At 42.0% G+C, this 18,267-nt stretch overlaps 1 protein-coding gene across 3 annotated transcripts in view; it reads left to right on the top strand.

Moving 5' to 3' along the window:
- Positions 1–18,267, top strand: part of LOC115405824 (guanine nucleotide exchange factor VAV3-like) — a 47,466-nt gene that overhangs the window by 16,707 nt on the left and 12,492 nt on the right. For all 3 annotated transcript variants that reach the window (XR_003933471.1, XM_030115555.1, XM_030115556.1), the window contains exons 11-22: positions 2,304–2,372; positions 4,069–4,155; positions 4,999–5,084; positions 5,190–5,322; positions 8,538–8,647; positions 9,658–9,759; positions 10,212–10,303; positions 10,771–10,793; positions 12,306–12,330; positions 14,615–14,745; positions 17,906–17,971; positions 18,167–18,201. Coding sequence is in view for 2 of the 3 variants with exons in the window: in XM_030115555.1 (XP_029971415.1) it covers positions 2,304–2,372; positions 4,069–4,155; positions 4,999–5,084; positions 5,190–5,322; positions 8,538–8,647; positions 9,658–9,759; positions 10,212–10,303; positions 10,771–10,793; positions 12,306–12,330; positions 14,615–14,745; positions 17,906–17,971; positions 18,167–18,201 (959 nt within the window). In the remaining variant the exon portion in view is untranslated. The remainder of the gene's footprint in view (positions 1–2,303; positions 2,373–4,068; positions 4,156–4,998; positions 5,085–5,189; positions 5,323–8,537; positions 8,648–9,657; positions 9,760–10,211; positions 10,304–10,770; positions 10,794–12,305; positions 12,331–14,614; positions 14,746–17,905; positions 17,972–18,166; positions 18,202–18,267) is intronic.

Here is an 18,267-nt window from a genome sequence, read left to right on the forward strand (position 1 = left end):
GTGCATAAAGTGACCACTAGAGGGCGACACTCTCCACATATTCACTCCAGAAATGTGCTTTTTTTTTTCACCCCCTCTTTATAGTGTCACACTGAACAAGTCTTGATATTTGACATGATAATTAAGTTTTTGCTTTTATGTTGACTTGAGAGAAACATTGTCTCCAAGCATCCCAGATTACATTTTCCAGGATTTTTAAAGGAAACACAACTGGATTTTTTTAATTAGTTATTCTGATTAGATTAATTGCTAAATTGGTAAATAATGTGAATATACGATGACGTTCTGCAGGCTGGTTGTGTGAAATTATTCCTCCCTCACCGTCTTAAATTAAAAACCAGCCTCTCCACATCATTGGAGCGTCTGCTGGTATGACACTGTCTCCCATGGATCGTCTGAAGCAGAGGTCAGACTCTCGCTGGCAGGCCAGACGAGGACAATGCCCCGAGAGCTGTTTAGAATCGTTGTGGAGGTCAAAGGCCTCCACGGTGAGCGGCGCCGGTCCCGGGAGCTTCGGGCCGCTCACAGAGGAGAAAGTGTGACGGAGGCAGGAAGGAGGAGAATCGGAGGGAGGAAGTGATGAAGTGAGACGAGACTGGGCTCAGCGGGGAAACGGCACGGCGGCCTTCATCACCCCCCGTGAAGGCAGTTCAAAGACTAGTTAATCTGTTCATTTTGTAATGTTATTAGAGAGATAATCACACGTTGAATGAACCCACCCACCTTTGACTGTGTTCGCTTAAGATTTAATCACAGCAGTAGAATGGGAACATTACATGTGCTTGATAAGCTTGTGGTTTTAGGAAGCGATAGATTCTTACCGCTGGAGGAACCCAGGGCCCGTTTTGAATTCCTGTGATGAGGCTGCTTATTTCACGTCTCTGAAGAGTTTAAATCAAGATTCATTATAAGGAGAAGCGAACGCATCGGTTCCCCCGAGCTGCACGCCAAACACTGACTTCCACATGCGGATTGGGTCAGTATGAGTCGGAGTGTTGAGGAGACGACGACGACAGGTTTTCATTCGTAGTTTCCTCTGGCTTGAAATAATGATTTGGTTTCCATATTTCAGTTATTTTAAAATGTATTTATTTATGTATTTAAATGTAGTGGAGATATTGACACCCTTTATTTAAAGGTGCAGTGTAACTTGAAGTTGAGCACCGAGTGGCAGCAGTGAGTCTTAATTCCTCTGAGTTCCTGCGGTTTGCTGTCAGTTGTTGCCGAGAACTTCAACTCTTCAACTTTCTCTTCCTCACCAGACTCAGAATCTGACGCCTCTTTCACAAAACAACATTTAGGGGTCCGTGCACACGACAACGATGCTCGGCGATACTGAAAACGCAATTTGAAACTCTTTAAAAATGCTCTCTGACTGTGTCTCCATGGAAACTGCAAAACACAACTACTCTCAAAAGCTGGCACTGAGCATGTGAACCACGTCCGCAGTAAATAGTTCAATAGATGGACAATAACATTTTCCTCCATAGTGCCATGACTCCTGAGAATCTCCTGAGGTTGAGGCTAGTTTTAGTCGTCTAGCCAGTTTTAGACTTAATAGTCACCATAATTGTAATCGTATTGATCTCATGTTCGTATGAATATCTCTGTGCTCGCCATTGTCAGTGTCCAAAGCATATTGTTCTCTGAAGCACATGTGTGGTTTCATTACATAAAACGACCAACAGAAATCACGAGCAGCCTTGCATGAACACTGTACCGTTTTCAGCGTTTCTGCCGTTTCCTTGAAAACAAGACATTATTTTCAAAAGCTGTACACGCAAACCTCTTATGAAACAAAAAAGCTGCATTGATGAATTTTCACTGAAAGCATTATTGTGTAAACAGAGCCAGAATCTGCTTCTTCTGCTCTGGAGAGGCAGAGATGCATTGTGACTCACTGCTCCATCTTGTGGCACAAAGTGGAATTACATGATGGATCCTGAGCGGCTCGCTCGACATCTTTGGAATATTTCTCTGCTATTTTAAGGATAATTGAATTTGACTGAAATAGTCATCGACTGCACATCATATTAGCAATGCTACACTGCAATTGGTTTTGTATTGACAAATATAGTTAAATAAAGCATATAATGTATACAACATATAAGCAATATTAAGTAACATTAATATAAGAAATATTATTGTAATGATGATAATGGTATTTTAAAAATGTTATACATTTTGATTATCCACTTAAGAGTAGTGAAGTATGTTCAGGGTCTTTCTGTTTTCCTATTTAGCTTCACATTCTCCTGTTCTGTCCGACATGTGTGAGAAATATCTGCCCTCATGTCTCACAGGAGCTCGTCAAACACACTCATGATGCCGCTGACAAGAGTAACTTGAAGATCGCTCTGGATGCCATGAAGGTAAGTGTGGTGCTTTCACTAAATTGATGGTGATTGCTGTGATTTCACCAAAAGTGGCTGATTTTGCAGAAATTCAAACTGTCCTTTCTAGCCAGCCCTCAGCGAGTGTGTGGTTAAAAAAAAAAGAAAAACAAGCCACAAAATCATAAATGATTCATCCTTGACCACTTTACAGGGGGATGAATTGGTGCAGCTTTACATTTCCATGCATTAGAGTGCTGAGTGCCCTTCTTTATAATTCTGAATGGATCTGAGATTGATGGGCAGCAGATCTGTGCACCTGAAACACAGCAAAACATTTTTATTAAAAACATGCAGGGCAGCATGCAGGGTTTTTGGCAGTTTTAAGCCAAATAAAGTTAATCTGGAGCCACATGAAAAAAGTGAAAACAGTTTTTAAACATTTCTGTACTTGTTCTTACTGAACTGGATCCTGTGTTGCATTTAAAAGAAAATGTAACAGAGTAGAATTCTTGATTTATGAGGTTTTATAATGGCAGTTTTGTCTTAAACATATTTGTCAAAAATATTTGGGCTGTTCTAGTGTATGTGTTTATATTTTAGCTATATTTCTTACCAATTTAAGCAAATGGAGCTTTTGTGTTGATTTGGACTCTTTTGGATATTTTAACTTCTTTATTCCTTTTTGTATTTTCTAATAGTTAAAGTTGACTATGGTGTTTTCTTCCCCCACATTTTATCCGTTGTAATGTTTTCACCTTTTTTATAGCCTGTAGCCCTTTTTTTAACCTATTTAAGCTATTTTACTTCTATTAGATGTAGAGATGTCAGAGTTAATCACGATTCGATTAATGTAGGGCTGTCAAAAGATTATTTTTTTTAAATAACGATTAATCGCAGAATTACGGTTGGCAATTGACTCAAAATTTAGAAATAGAGAAAAATTACTAACTCAGACAGTTCTGATTCTCATGTCTAATGAGTGCAGTTTTCTTTTTTTCATTTCATTTTACTGTCATTGGGACATTGTTTTCCCTCCCCTGTGCAGTCCAGCTGCATGATGAGGATTAGATTCTTCATTTGAAGCTTGAACATGTTACAAATATCCTCCTGTGGCTGTCTGTGTTTTGGACTGTTCTGTTTGTCATAAGCAAAGTAGAAGTTTGGCACCAGTGTTACAGATCAGTATTTGACGTAGACACTGTATTCGGCTGTTGTAACTGGCGAGGTCTGAAATGGTAAAAATGTGTCCCTCAGCTGCTGGGCTTCACAGCGCCCCTCCTGCAGTTCTCCAACACTCCTGAATCATCAAGTATGTGCAGCAACAGCAATCAACAGATTAACGCAACTTAAAAAAAAACAACAACACTTGTAGTGTCTACACTGCTTTTGTCACATTTTAGCAGTCTCACTCCTTTTTCAGTGTTAATACTGCGCAAAGTTTTTTCTTTTTTTTTCTTTTTTTTTTAGTTTAGCTGTGTCTTGGCTCCGACTTCACATTGAAGCATCTGATACAACAGTTGTCATTATCCTCTTGTCGAATGCGCAGCCTGCCAGAAAATGAGTGTATTTTCAGTGGGAGTGTTTCCACAAAATGTACAGTACAAGATCTCCTCTTTACAAACATTTTTTCAGGATATTTTACTTTCCTGAGGGCTGAACTAACTGTGTGCTTCTTCTGCGTGTGTGTGTGTGTGTGTGTGTGTGTGTTTGTGTGTGTCTCGGTGTTGAATAGGACTTGGCTCAGTATGTCAACGAGGTGAAGAGAGATAATGAGACTCTGAGGGAGATCGACCAGTACCAGAGGTCTATCGAGAACCTGGTAAACCAAAAATCCTCTTTTTCGACTATCAGCAGCTGTTAGTGGAAAGTTTGTGAGAATGTGAAGTTGTTTCCTTTCAGTAAATTCTGCTGTAATAAATTCATCCAAGTCTTCAGCTATTTCCTTTTCCGGGGTATCGAGGAAATCAGTTAAAATAACTCAAACAGCTTATTTATGACATTACTCTCATCAGTTTTTTACTTCAAATTTTTACTTTACAATGTTGACATGGATGAAATGTTTACATTGACTCAAGTTCATTAATTTTTTTGTATTTTAATGACATTTTCTAAGCTCTGCATCTTATTCCAAATAACTTCTAATACAACATACTAACATGTTTCACAATGTGTTACTAATAAAAGAGAAAAAAATTGAGATAACCAACAATCACCTGCTCCAGAGTTGCTCAGATTATCACAGATTATCTTCTTCCTGTTTAGTGAGTTGAATGAATTTCCAGGTTAATTAAAGAGTTTTTTTTTTTGTTTTTTTTGACTTCAGTGTGGAGAAACTCACTGAAACAGTTTGAATTCACTGCATATTACTGAAAAACTGCTGAAAATACATCCCGGATTGCTGCGCTGCCGTGATATAAATTATTGATCGTTACGCCACTTCATGTTCTCGAATCCTCGTGTTTAATCATCTTCTTCTCAACGACTTAAGTGGACGGATGATAGAAGACGTGAGTGATGCCATGTCGCCATGAAAAAGGTCGACGTGACCAGATGCGCCGCTCATGAGTTGTCACGGCTTTAGATGTATGAGATAATTACGTTGTGAAACGCTCTTGAGAACAGACCCCGCCGCGTCCCATCTCGCTCCTGTTTTTTCTCGCAGAATCAGCCTCTGATGGTCTTCGGCCGGCCGAAGGGAGACGGCGAGGTGCGCATGATCTCCAGCTTTGACAAGAGGAAGCAAGACAGGTTGTTCTTCTTTAATGGTTTTGTCCTGAAACACATTAACAACAGAAACTGTGAGTGGAAGCGCTTCTCTGCGAACACGGCTTGTAAGAACGCTGTCTTTTGCAGACACATCTTTTTGTTTGACGTCGCCGTCATTGTTTGCAAAAGACGAGGAGACAACTATGAGATGAAGGAGATACTGGACCTCAACTACTTCAAGATCACCAATAACCCCACTTCTGACCGGGAGATGAAAAAGGTCAGTTTGATGAAAAAACAGAGCAACATGAACTGGATCCCAGTGCTCAGTCATCAGTGAAGTCCAGGGATTTCAGTTTCGGCATGTTTGCTGAATTCTGTGTGAATGTGTGTGAGAGATTGCCTCTTTTTGTGGTGCAACCTGTTGCAACCTTCCATATTTTGGAAACAGAGGCTCGGAGGCCTCCAAAGGCCTCTTTCTCTCCACTCCGTGCAGTTTGTGCGGTGTGATGTTCTGTGCCTTGCGGGAGCGTTCGCGGGCCGGATGGTAGCGGAGCGGACTTGTTGATGTCTTGTTGATGTATTTCTGCAGATGGTGTCTTCTCACTCCGATGCCGTCTGCTAATGTGAATCTGACAGCTCGCCAGAATGGGTCGGTTCTGTGGCTTTTATCAGAGGGACTCCATTATCATCCTCATTTACTCTGCTGTGCAGCAGCGAAGTGTGTGCGCGCTCATGTGAGCAGCAATGATCGGTATTTACGTGTACGGTCATTGTTTCGGCTTGCTTCCTACGGACGTGCCCATTACTTATGGTTGTCGCAGTAATATTTCTGAATTAATATGTAATGGCATCCACAGAGGAATTCTGCTTAACACGCTCGTATATGTCTTTTTTGCCTTATCCCTGCTTCGACGTAAAGCTTCATCAGTCATACACAGCCTTTATTATTGGGGTAAAAAAAAAAAAAAAACAAACCTGCACAGACACTCGAATAGGAAGCCATTTTCACACCGAATGTGTACCTACACCCTCAAACTCACACTGCAGGACAGAGATGCTAATATCAAATGATGAATGTGTGCAGTTCTCCAAGGCTACTTAAAGCTATACATCATTTTCTGCTAAATGAAACTGCAGAGTTTGAACGCGGCGCTACTGAGCACCCACACACTCATCAATGATTTAACACCCGGCAGAGCTCTAAAACACTCAGGACTCTTCAGGGCCAGCCAATCACCGGTGGGTAAACTTTACCCAGAGGTTTGGGAATTGATAGCCCCTTCAATAAAGCCACGAGCAAGGCGTTTACAGAGTGCACGAGAAGAGCTGTTCGGTTGACTGTAGTTCAGAAGCATTGCTTTAGTGGACGTGCATCAACCTGAAAGGAGCGAGAACGATATTCCTGTCATCGATGTAACACACACTGAGGCCCTTTTGCAGGTTATGATTTTCCCAAATGAAGCTGTTTGGTGTCTCAGAGGCTGATTAGCAGGCTCCGCCTCGGCGTTCTGACAGTTTTGGCCCTTCAGTCCGGTTTGGGCACATCGCTTGTTAAACCCCCTTTGCTGCTGCTGCTTTGAAGATGACAACGTCCAGCAGCCAAAAGACTTTGGTCGGCCTGTTTGTCGTCTGGCAGCGACTGTGCTGGACACACACACACACACACACACACACACACACACACACACACACACACACACACACACACACACCGTGCAGGACACACACTCCGCTCAGCTGTTTCCATGAGTGACTACATATGTGGAGCCGAATATCACAAAAACAAAAATCACTCTAAAAACTTAACCAATATTGTGTCTTAGGGCGAATCCCAATTCTCTGCTTAATCCTCAATCTTACTCCTCATTCCTCAAAATGCGCGCTCCCGTGAAGTTAAGTGCTGTCCCATTCCTTAACAAGTTGAGGAAAGGAGCGAGACTAAGGAGTGTTGTCTCCCTTAATTTTGAGATTCTACGAGACCTTCCTTGGAGTTAAGGATAATCCAGAATGCTTGTTAAATAGTTCGTGTTGCTGTTATTTTATTAATAAAAAAATTTGTATATTACTTTGGGAGTAAGTGTATTAAGTTTCTATCACAGATAATATTTACAAAGGCTATTAGAAAGAAATCAAAAAAATTCATTTGAATGCATTTATTAACAAGGTCACACATGCAAAATGTTAAACATTTCTAATGCAGGGCATATTACTTACAGTTATAAAGGGCGTTGTTATGGATCATTGACCAAAATTATTACAAAATTATTGCGGAGAGAAAAAAAAAACAGCGCTCCATGCGTGTGCGCTCTCTCTCTGTCCTTCGGACGGTCCAAAGAAGAGTCGCGCGAGCCCCTAGCACCCTCCCGACGTGGAAACTTTTTTCCTGCAGGAAACACTGCACTTCCAGCTTTCTTCTACCCTCTTGCGCAGTGCTGCCCCCTGTGGTCCAAGGACGTAACTGTCTTTAAGGGTTGTCCCATTTCCAAGTGACTTTACATTCCTTTGCACTTGTTTTGAGGAGGCCGAGGCACTTAATTTGAGATTGAGGATCAAGGTTGAGGAGTGAGGATTAAGCAGAGAATTGGGATTGGGCCTTAATCTGAAGATTATGATGAGAAACAGGAATCAGCTAGGAGATAAGTTATTTTTACAATTTGTCTTAGCATTAAGATTTTTTTTTTGAGATTAGTTGAATGAAAAGATGTTTTTCTCTCCAGGAAAATCAAATTTGACAAATACCTATAAGATTGAAAAATATTTATTTATTTATTTATTTTGAAGATATAAAATGTTTTTTATGTAAAGGAGATTGCCGCTACTCTCACATCTGAGTGGTAGATATTCTGATCAAACGCAGATCAAACCTGGGTACCTACAGTTCTTTCTCCTAATCCTCCAATCTTTTTTCTTTCTCATACTTAGTTTGTACTTCACCAGTCTTTATTTGAACTTCCATTTTCTCCTTTCTTCCACCTCTTTTTTATCCTCCTACTTCCATTTACTTCATACTTGATCTTTTCTGTCCTCCTACTGAGTTTTATTTCATTGTCTTTAATTCCACCTACTTCTTTGCACTTCCTCTGACCTCTTTTTTTCCAACTTCCACATACTTCCTTCCCTTTTTCCTTCCTTCTGCATCTTTTTTTAACTTTGTTTTAGCTTCATTCTACCTCATACAATTCTTTTTCTGTCCTCCCACTTCATCCCCGTCTTCTTTCTTTTCATTTCCTCTTCTTTCATTCCTCCTTTCATCTTCACATTTCCTCTGAACTCTTTTTACTTCCTCCTTCTTTACGTCATCATCTTCTTCTCTTTCCTCCGTTTTCCATCCTTCTGCTTCCTCCTTCCCACTTCCTTCTCTTCACTTTCTCCTGCAAACATTGAAATGTGAGGCGTCAGAAGAGAAGCATTTGATTTACATGTCTCCTCTTCTCCTCTCTTTCTTCTTCTTCTTCTTCTTCTTCCTCTCCTTCTTCTTCCTGGACTCCTCAGTGGTGCTATGGCTTCTACGTGACGCACCAGCAGGGACACAGCGGCTTTGAACTCTTCTTCAAGACCAGGGAGCTGAAGAAGAAGTGGCTGGATCAGTTTGAAATGGCCATGTGAGTATGAGAAGGCGTGAACACATCAGCCGTGGCGAGTGTGTGTTCGTCTTTGTCCGGGAGCGGTGTGTGTCGACTCTCTCAGGTGTACGGTTTGATCGCGCCTTATCTGTAATTAAGCGTCCGTGCAGGCACTCTCACACACATCGATACACCTACATCTTTACGTAAACTGTTCCTAAGAGGAGAGACACACAAAGGAGTCACTCGTTACTGATGTCTCTTCAGACAAACTGAGGATCTTTTGTATTATTTGGTTTTAATGGGAGGTTGTTTTTTTTTCTTCTTGTTTTGTCTGTATATTGTTGAACTGAAACTTTATGAGTTGGAACACTTTCATCACCACTCAGTTTTTGACCCCTGCCCAAAGCATACTTGCAAAAATTCCCCAAAAAAGAAATATCCATTTTGTCATCAGACTGTAAACAGCTTTTTTTTTTCTTCCTCAGATACGGAGGTTTGTGTGTGAAAACAGCTACTTGTGCCTGTGTGCGCGGAGTAATGGCGCCAGAAGGAGTCCAATCCACAATGTGAAAATTGTACCCACCTAAAGAGGATGTGGGCTCCTGATGAATGACTCACTTATCAGAGCACTCAGTTTAAGTGGCTTCTGAACGACGCGTTCAATACAACAGCGGTTTTGTGTCCGTGGTGTTTGTTGGCGTTCCAGAAAGGCCGCCCCTTTCTGTAACGCGCCGTTCCGCTTTGAATGCATGCTGATCAAAAATGCTTTCGTCTGAAATGTTGTATGTTTCATTAAAGTGAAGAAACAGATTGCACGTTGTGTGTGTGTCCCACAACAAAGAGTTCACAAAAGATTGAAAGTTGTCTACAACACACATTGGATTAGATCATATACTAGAGAAGGGGTGTCCCTTGGTGGTCCCTGGATGTTGTTGGGCTTTGGCGAGCCTGTTGTAGCAGTTCAGCACTGCTGGTACAAATTATTACTCGTTAATCTGGCAATTGCCTTTAATTTCGCCACTTTCGTTTTTTTCCTCCCGTCCCAGATCAAATATCAGACCAGAGAAGTCAAACCACAACTCCCACCAGTTCAAGATGCACACCTTCGAGAGGATCACCTCCTGCAGCTTCTGCCACCTCCTGCTGAGGTAACCACGAGGAGAATTTTGGGGGGATAATTCTATATTTTGAATAATTACACAGATGCAGGATTCAGTCTTCTTTTCTGAAACCGAGCGTACTACACATTGTGGGAGGAAAATACTCTGTCAGATGTCTTTCATATTCGGGAAGAACACAGTGACATTTTAGTTTTCAGTCTTCTATCACCTTACCTCAGGCGCTCAACTTAAATAGCTTTTTTAAAATTTAGGTCCTCACCTCACTGAGAAAAGCTTCCCGGTGATTAATTAAAATAAATATTATTCAGCAGAAAAAAGCCTGAAAAGATCCCTTTTATGCCTTGGGAAAGCTGAAGGACATTGCCGGTGTCATTTCTCTTCTTGAGAGCAGCGACATGAGCTAGAAAACTCTAAATGTCAAGGCATCTCATAAAGACTGTGCTTCACATGAAATCCACCCGGTGTTTTACGGTCTGCAGGGGCATCTTTAACCAGGGCTATCTCTGTCTGAAATGTGGCTTGGGAGCTCATAAGGAGTGTCTGGGTCGACTGGGAGTCTGTGGGAGAACAGGTGAGACGGAGACAAACCAGTTGTTTCTATAAATGCAACGGTCTCGGCGACCTTTCGACTCGCACCACGGCTCGACCTCTGCTTACCCACACAAAATACCAAAATCTGAGAGGCAGATTGCCGTTGAATTTACAGAGCACGCTCAGACGGGGAACTCTTCCGTTTGCTCATCCTGTTGGCTTTCCTTTTAGTGTCAAATCCTGCCAACGATGCACCTCCGTAACACTCCTTGAGTCTTACTTCTGTGTCCCGCTTCAAATCCGTGGCGCTGCACTCCGGGCGCCACTTCCCCTTCTGCATTCCTCACCAGCTAAATGCAGCCCAGGCCTGTGAGAAGCTGCAGTCTTTATACATTCAGGGCAGTGATGAGGGCCTGCAGAGGTTGACAGTTGAGGTTGCGTGTCAGGAAGCCACCACCCGCTCATATTGTATTCCCCTCACTGTATCCGTTTCTCACCTGACTGCAGATGCTGTCAAGCCGCGACCCAAGGTAAGACCTGGACTCTTTGTCTTCTTTGACTCAAGACGCCTGAGCTAACATCATTAGCGGGGCACAGCGCAGCAGATGTCCTTCTCCATGCATGTGCACACTAAACACGTGCTGATTATTTTCTCTCTTTTTTTTTCATTTATGAACAAGATGAAGAAGAAGGAATTTGGTTATTTAATGTGTTTGTTGCTCTATATTAGGAGAGTCAAACTTATTTTACTTCAGGGACGACATTCAGTGCAATTTGATCTCCAGTGGTACAGAACAGTATATAATAGAATTATAATATATAAAACAACTGGAACTTTAAATCTGCGGTTTTGGTATTGTATTTCAGCTTGTCAGCTTGTCTCGTCAGAGATATCAGCATACGTTTTTGTGTGATTGTCAATATCTGGCCACAGGAATAAATGTTTCCATCTTTCATTAAATGATAAATCTATAAAGATAACATTACCTTTTTTCAAAAATTTACTTAACTTTTCCACGTCTGTATAAAACAGCTAATATTTAATTTCTAATTTGTTTGTCTCCTCCCAAAGTGTGCCTCCCACAAATTTACTGAGCAGCAGCTGGAGATCTGCTTGTGCTCTGCTTTAATTTGCTTTTCATCCAAAATACTGGTGGCAGACTGATTGTTTCAGAGTTAAAACAAAACTGTAATTAAGCGCTATAAAAATCTAGCTCTCCCAGCTTTATAAGGCATCTGCTTCTGTGTTAAGTCTCCAAATCTCCCTAATTGTTCACAATAACCCTGCAATGTCACAGAAAGTAGAAAATATGGATCTTTTCTCAGCAGATATTCTGGTTTCTGTAATTGGTGTAATTGCAGATGCCGATTTACTCAAGTTTTATGCGTGAGGAAACTTGATATCGCACTCAAAGATATGTGATCTATATTGCAAAATAACAAGATTCTTCCATAATAACATGCACATTTGTCTCAAATATACAATATCAGCTAATAATGATAAGTATTTCAAATATAAACCATACACTTTCACACATGTAGCAGATTTTGCAGTTTGAGAATCAATTTGCATATGTTTTTTTATTTTTTTTTTACCACTTGCATTGTGATCCACATCTACAACACCGAAAAGCTACTTCTTTGTTTGTGATTGCATCTGCATTTACCACGTTTGAGAGGAAGCTGCGAATCAGCTCGAGCTTCAGCAGAGACAGCTGCTATTATCATGGTGATGGGCATTTCCTCAGCATCTCGCCCAGCAGGTTTATTTGCAGAGGTATTATATCATCAGATGTTTTCTTGTTAGTTCTTCCTCTTCGGTCTCTCCATCACGTCCAGCTCCAAACTGCTAAAGGTGATCAAGAAATACAAGAATGTTCCTGATTTAAAATTTGAAATTGATTAAGAAAACAAAGAATTTTCAGTCTGAACCTGCATTTTCAGTCGAATCTGGATACTGTTTGGATCCGTTTCATGTTTGTTCCGTTTTATTTTGTTTTTTTTTAATGTTTTCACTCTCTGCTTTTCTCCTTCGTTCGCAGGACGGCACAACACCACCAGACCCAGGTCAGTACGGCTCGACCACTTGACCGCTTTTGTGAAACCGCTGAAGGGCTTCACCCGGAACCCCTTAAGCCCCTTTCATCTCAGTTCTGCAGCACAACAGAAGCAGCGACAGGATGAAAAGGAGGCGGTTAGTCAGGGGTCGGCGTGAGACTGAGCACATGGACAGAGGTTTAAAGTTAACCCCAAGATCTGGATCGTTTTTCTGTTTTTTTCCCTGTCACATTCTATCATTCTTGGAAATTGCTCACACATTATATAAATATAAATATATATATATATAAAAAATAGGATTCTGAAGGGATTCTTAGCCAGGGCACAAAAAAAGCTCCTCTCCTCTTCTCTTCTCGCTGCATGGCCTGATGCCTAAACCCCAGACGACATTGAGATGAATGGAAGTGGGTGGAATCATTATGAGCAATGCTGGTAGAAAAGCACTTCCAGCAGCCTATATATGGCTCGCCCTCAACTGCTGAGCTATGTCTTTGTGATAAATCAATTTCCATAAGGGGCTTTATGAGAAAGACAGCCGTGCTTATTGTTCTTATTAAAAACATGAACGTGGGATTTTCCATTCATCTGAGGTCGCAGCCAGCTAATAGTTTCCTCGGGCTGGTTTGCAGGGAGCCGTAGCTGGAAGGGAGATCTGTCGGTGTGTGAGTCAGGGGAGAGTAAGTGGCTCTGTCTTTTAAGTTGGCAGGGGTGTTTAGTCTTAGCCTTAGCCCCACGCTTGTGGCTGTATTTGTCTGCCATGCCGGGGGAAGAGCGGTGCTGCGCCGTTCAGGAATCAAAGAGATGAATTCCCCGCGATGGCAGATCGCTGCTCTTTAGGATAGCACCATTGTTTAGTCCTCAATCAAAATGACTGTCAGGGAAGTCCACATTTATGTGCGTGTTGGATATCAGTCGTGGAAGGAGCTAACGGGGGAGGTGTGTCCTCTGCAGAGCTCAAATATTTGTCAACAACTGTCACAAGAAAATGGATTCTTGAAGCACTTCAGAAACTCTAACTGTACTGTAAATAGTGGGCATTAATAATACACAGTGGTGCTATAACTTACTACAACAGAGGATTACACCTGCACTCGCACCAAGAAAATAATCTATGACACTGGTAAAACCACCCACCAAAATGGTAAATAGACGTTTTCACCGCTTTAGCAGTGTGTCAGCGACATTCCTTGATTCACACACAGACAGTGATGTTTTCCATGCATGGCGCTCAGCCTCCATGAGGGTTCAGCGGAGACACTTTGAGAATTGGACTGGGTGAGGGGGAGCAGCAGCCTTACAATTAGTAAACCACTCACTGCCAAATGAGCCTGTGCTCTTCCAAGTACATCGGAAAACATCTCTGAATTGGCTTTACACAAAACTTCAAACAAGGAACAAGCAGCCAGAGATCTTGTTTTTGCTGATGTCCATTATCGACTTTCCCTCTCGCTGTTACAAATTGGTTTAACAGATTTTCTTTTCCAAATACAAACTGCAACATCTCGTTGTTGAAGAGTGACCAGACATGTTTGTAATCCAGAAGTACATAAATGAGTTACATGTGTGTTTTAGTGATCGTTTCATGCTGTAGTGACTCATTTTTATTATTTTTTGCTGTCATGTTTTCTTTATAGTGCAATAAGAGTTTCTGTTTCTCATCTCTTTCTTATTCTACCACTTGCAAAAAGGTTGCTGAACACAAACAGGATACAACAACAGAATCATTTATTAAACTCAGTTTTCTTCGTAAAAATATATTGGATATCTTCCTATTCCAAACGGTTTTACCTTCTATATTTGTAAAGTGTAATTTTAGAGGGCTGGAAATTTTTGATCCATAGTGAAAACCAAATAGAAATACAGAATTTTTGAGATTAGAAGGTAAAATATGGAACAAGCCAAATGAGGAACTGGTTAAGATTCAAAGCATCCTTTGGAATTCAATGACTTTTCTTCGCTTTTTGGAATCACTGATATTTCAGGATTGTATGAAAACAAGATGAAATACAAAAAAGAGAGAAAGAAGCCTTCAACCTATTCCTTCTTTGTTTTTGTGGGAAATTTATTGTCAAATATATATTTTTCCAAACACGACAATAACACCAGTGTTGGTTCTTTTGTAAACATGTTATATTCACCAGTTCATTTGAAGGTCTTCTACACTGTCCCAACCTTTTTTTGAACAGAGGTTTGAAGAATGGCGGTCTCGTTGCCCTGCTCTCCTCTAACCGTGACTCTCAGATAAATGTCTGGAATTCAAAGTGTGAATGTGTTTGTGCTCCCTGTCGCCCAGGTTTACCCAGGATGGTTGTGATCAGAGACTACAGTGGCATCCCCTGTCCCCCGCACGGGCCCCCACTAAGCATTCATGCGGGGGATGTCATTGAACTGATGTTTGCCGACCTGCACAGCTCCTGGTGGCAGGTGCGTGTCACTCGGCTCACCCTCGTTTTATCTCAACATCTGTGACTCCATGAAAAAAATAACACGTCGTGGCTGACTGGGTTTTGGCGCGGCACACGCAATACCTGTGCAATGTCATGGGTTTGAACGCGTGTGTGCTCCATGCTGATGCCTCTCTCCGACGCTGAATGCCGCACTACGTGACCAAGGAAAGGGAGAGATTTCAGATTCAGTTCGTCTTCCTCCTGACTGTCACCGCTTCGTAAATCACAGCGTGTCGTCGTTCATCACATTCTGTGTTGTAAAAATGTGACATTAGGGTGACGTCGGCTGCAATTAGAAAGGCGGGTCTGAAGGTCTCGGTGAACTCTACTGGACCCAGTTGCGTTACAAATGGGGAATCTGTCTCTGCTTTCACGCTTGAGATTGAATCAGAGCCTGCAACAGATGATCTTACCAATTAGTGGCTTCTGTTGATTAATTGTGTGCCACTGTAAAACAATAAAACAGCAGACACTGGGGCCTCGGGAGGATGTTTTAATGGTGGTGTACAACCTCGTGTACCGACACATTTAGCAGCCGTCTCGCGAGGTCAGCCAGCGGTTGAGACTCTTTGACCTTATCTATTTTTGAAAGGAGAGAGATTTATCTGGGGTCTTCCGGCAGCCCTCCCGAGCTGTTTCCCACCCCGCTTTACGGCGGGATTAAAGCCTCATCCGCCTTCTGGTGCCGCTCCAATCGCGCCGCAGCATTCGCCAATGGCGCGGCTGGGAGTAGGCAGCGCGCCCGGTTTCCTGTGCTCCGTGTTTCTCTCTGTTGTGACAGAGCGCGAGGTGGAGGGTGAGGACACGAATGCCGGGAGACTTCTTGTAAGCTGGCGGAGGGGCGACCAGAATGTCACGCCACAGACCTGATGGCGCTGCGTGCTCGGTTGTCATGGCAACCGCGCATGCCGGAGGGGGGGGATAATCGGAGGAATTATGTGATAACGCACAGTTGTGTGTTGGTGTCCTGTGCATACTGTAATTAGCCGAACTACAAGCCGTCCTTTGGAATTCATAACCGCTGGTGGCACTGTCGAGCCGTGCTTTGATGAGGCAGCTCCCACTGTTTTTGTTTTCTGAATATGAAGATGAAGATCTGCATCCGGGAGTTTGCAGCTTTCATGTTTTTTTATCATGTATTCTGTGGAAGAAGAAAATAGCAGCTTCAGAATTAGAGAAAAAGGACAATGTCCAAAAAATGAAACTGATTTACAGTCAATTACTGGGGAAAATACTACATTATGCCAACTGTTATTATTATTATTGTTGTTGTTGTTGTGTGTATCTTAGGGGCGTTGCCCAGTTACTCCCAGTGATGGCCAGAAGCACACATTCCTTATCTCTAGTCCCCCACTGGCCTCATGTTTTTTTTATAATACTGACCCATAAAAAACCCACCATGATAAATCCTGTTGCTCCAAAGCTGCACTGGAGTCTGCAGCTAACGCATCTGCTTCAATGCTAGTGAACCTGTAGAACTGGGTGTCAAACATCGGGCCTGTGGGCCCAAACAGGCCCTCAAGTTGTTCCAATCTGGCCCTCCAAGCCACCAAAAGGTCGACAATCACCTTTGAATAATTTTCCAGTATTATTTCGGGGTAGCAATAAAATTGTAAATTAGCCTTGGCTAGATTAGGTAAATAGCAGCACTTGCTGCAGCTCGTTTGTAGATATATTGACTGTCTTATTTATCAGTCTTTTTTTTGGACACATTGTTAAATGGACATATAAAGTGTAATTTCAATTGGACTTTTTCACAGGTCTGTGTGAAAAGCCTCATTATTTCCCCCCATATAGGGAAAAACTATAGTGTAAATGCAAAATTATAATTATGAGAAACAAAGATATTTCATGAAGCCTGTGCTTTGGCGATGCACATCAACAGCTGACGACGGAAATGAGCCGTAACATCTCGGATTCTGAGGTGAAGGAGAAGATAAAGAAGACTGAAATCTAACAATGTGAAGCAATAAAGCTCCAATGCATGTGCTGTGAGGCTTTGTTTTCCGCCGGTTTTGTTCAGGTTGTCTGCTTACACACAATGCATTTTGAAGAGAAACTCCGAATCTCAGCAAAAACCATGTTTGTTTACAATGAAAACTCTACAGGGTACCTTTAATCTTCAGCGTCCCCGGTGGCGCCAGAGGATGGAATTACAGAACATGGAGAATTCATATCCCCTGTTACCCAGAAGGCAATTATCCCCCATCCCACTGGCAGAACAATACAATCAATCACTGTAATTTCATTTGATCCTTTGGCTGCTGCCTGTTTATGCCAGCAGAGTAATAAGTTTAATCTTTATCATACGCTTATCGAAGGCATAACAAATAGAGAAGGGCTCTCAAAAAACCTTTGATGAAATGTTATTACACAGAATGAATCATAGAGATGGGTAAAGATTCGCCTTCCAATCTAGTTACTGCCAGGGCTTGCACGGTCCCCAAAAGCATTTCATACTCTAAATAAAGAGGAGTGAAGAGGAAAGCATAACCAGGGCAGGAAGCTGAATGGAGGGCTCCACATGCCCTCCCCACTCCCTCTCTGCTCCGATCCACTCAATGGACTTCAAATTGACCTCAAACGCAGAGTTTAATACTGCAACATAGTCTGATTATTGTCTACAAGATCATGAAACATCGAGAGAATTAAGCCTATAAAATGAAATAGAGGCAAGTTTATAACAAAATCACCTCATTTGTTTGACCAAATTGGTTTATTTAGCCATTGAAAAAAGGTCATTTTTTTTTGTTTGTTGAAAGAATTAATGATTTTCACATAAAGGGCCGTGGCTGCTTCAGGCGGATAGCTCAAATGGAATTGCTAGTCTTTAGCACGAGCCGGAGAGCTCACGCTGTCTGGATATTCAAAGACCAGAATAAGATCCATTATTTAGTGTTAAACGAGGCTCTAGTTTTGATGCAGTACAAATCTAACTGCCGGCAGAGTTTGAACCATAATTAACTTGGGCTGCAAATTAGATGCACTGCTTGTTGTGTGCTAATTGCTGAGGATTTATTGAAGCAGGGGCGGGAGGGGGGGGGGAAGAGCAAAGGGAGGGAAGGAGAGAAAAAGGGAGAGAGATGTCGTGGCTCCCAGACAAATATAATGCGATTAACAAGCGTTTTCCATTGCAGGGCAAAATCCTGGCGACGGGCAAGATTGGCTTCTTTCCAAGTGACGCTGTGAGGCCTTGCCCGTGTGTAAGTGTGCATGTATTCTGTTATCAATAACATGAATTCAGTGGGATTCACTGGATAAAGGCAAATACTGATGCTTTAAGTTTTTTTTTTTTTAATGCAGAAAAGTGAGGCCCGTTTATATTACATTATTATTTATATTACATCTCTTGAAACTCCATCAAAACACAACATAACCATAATTCTTTTGCACACCAGGTCCCAAAACCTGTCGATTACTCCGGTCAGCCCTGGTAAGTTGGTGAAAAACGAATGATTCCTGAGTAGAACCACATGTTATTCCGTCTCCAGTCAATTGA

The sequence above is a fragment of the Salarias fasciatus genome, chromosome 18 (assembly GCF_902148845.1).
Source record: "Salarias fasciatus chromosome 18, fSalaFa1.1, whole genome shotgun sequence".
Lineage (NCBI taxonomy): Eukaryota > Metazoa > Chordata > Actinopteri > Blenniiformes > Blenniidae > Salarias > Salarias fasciatus.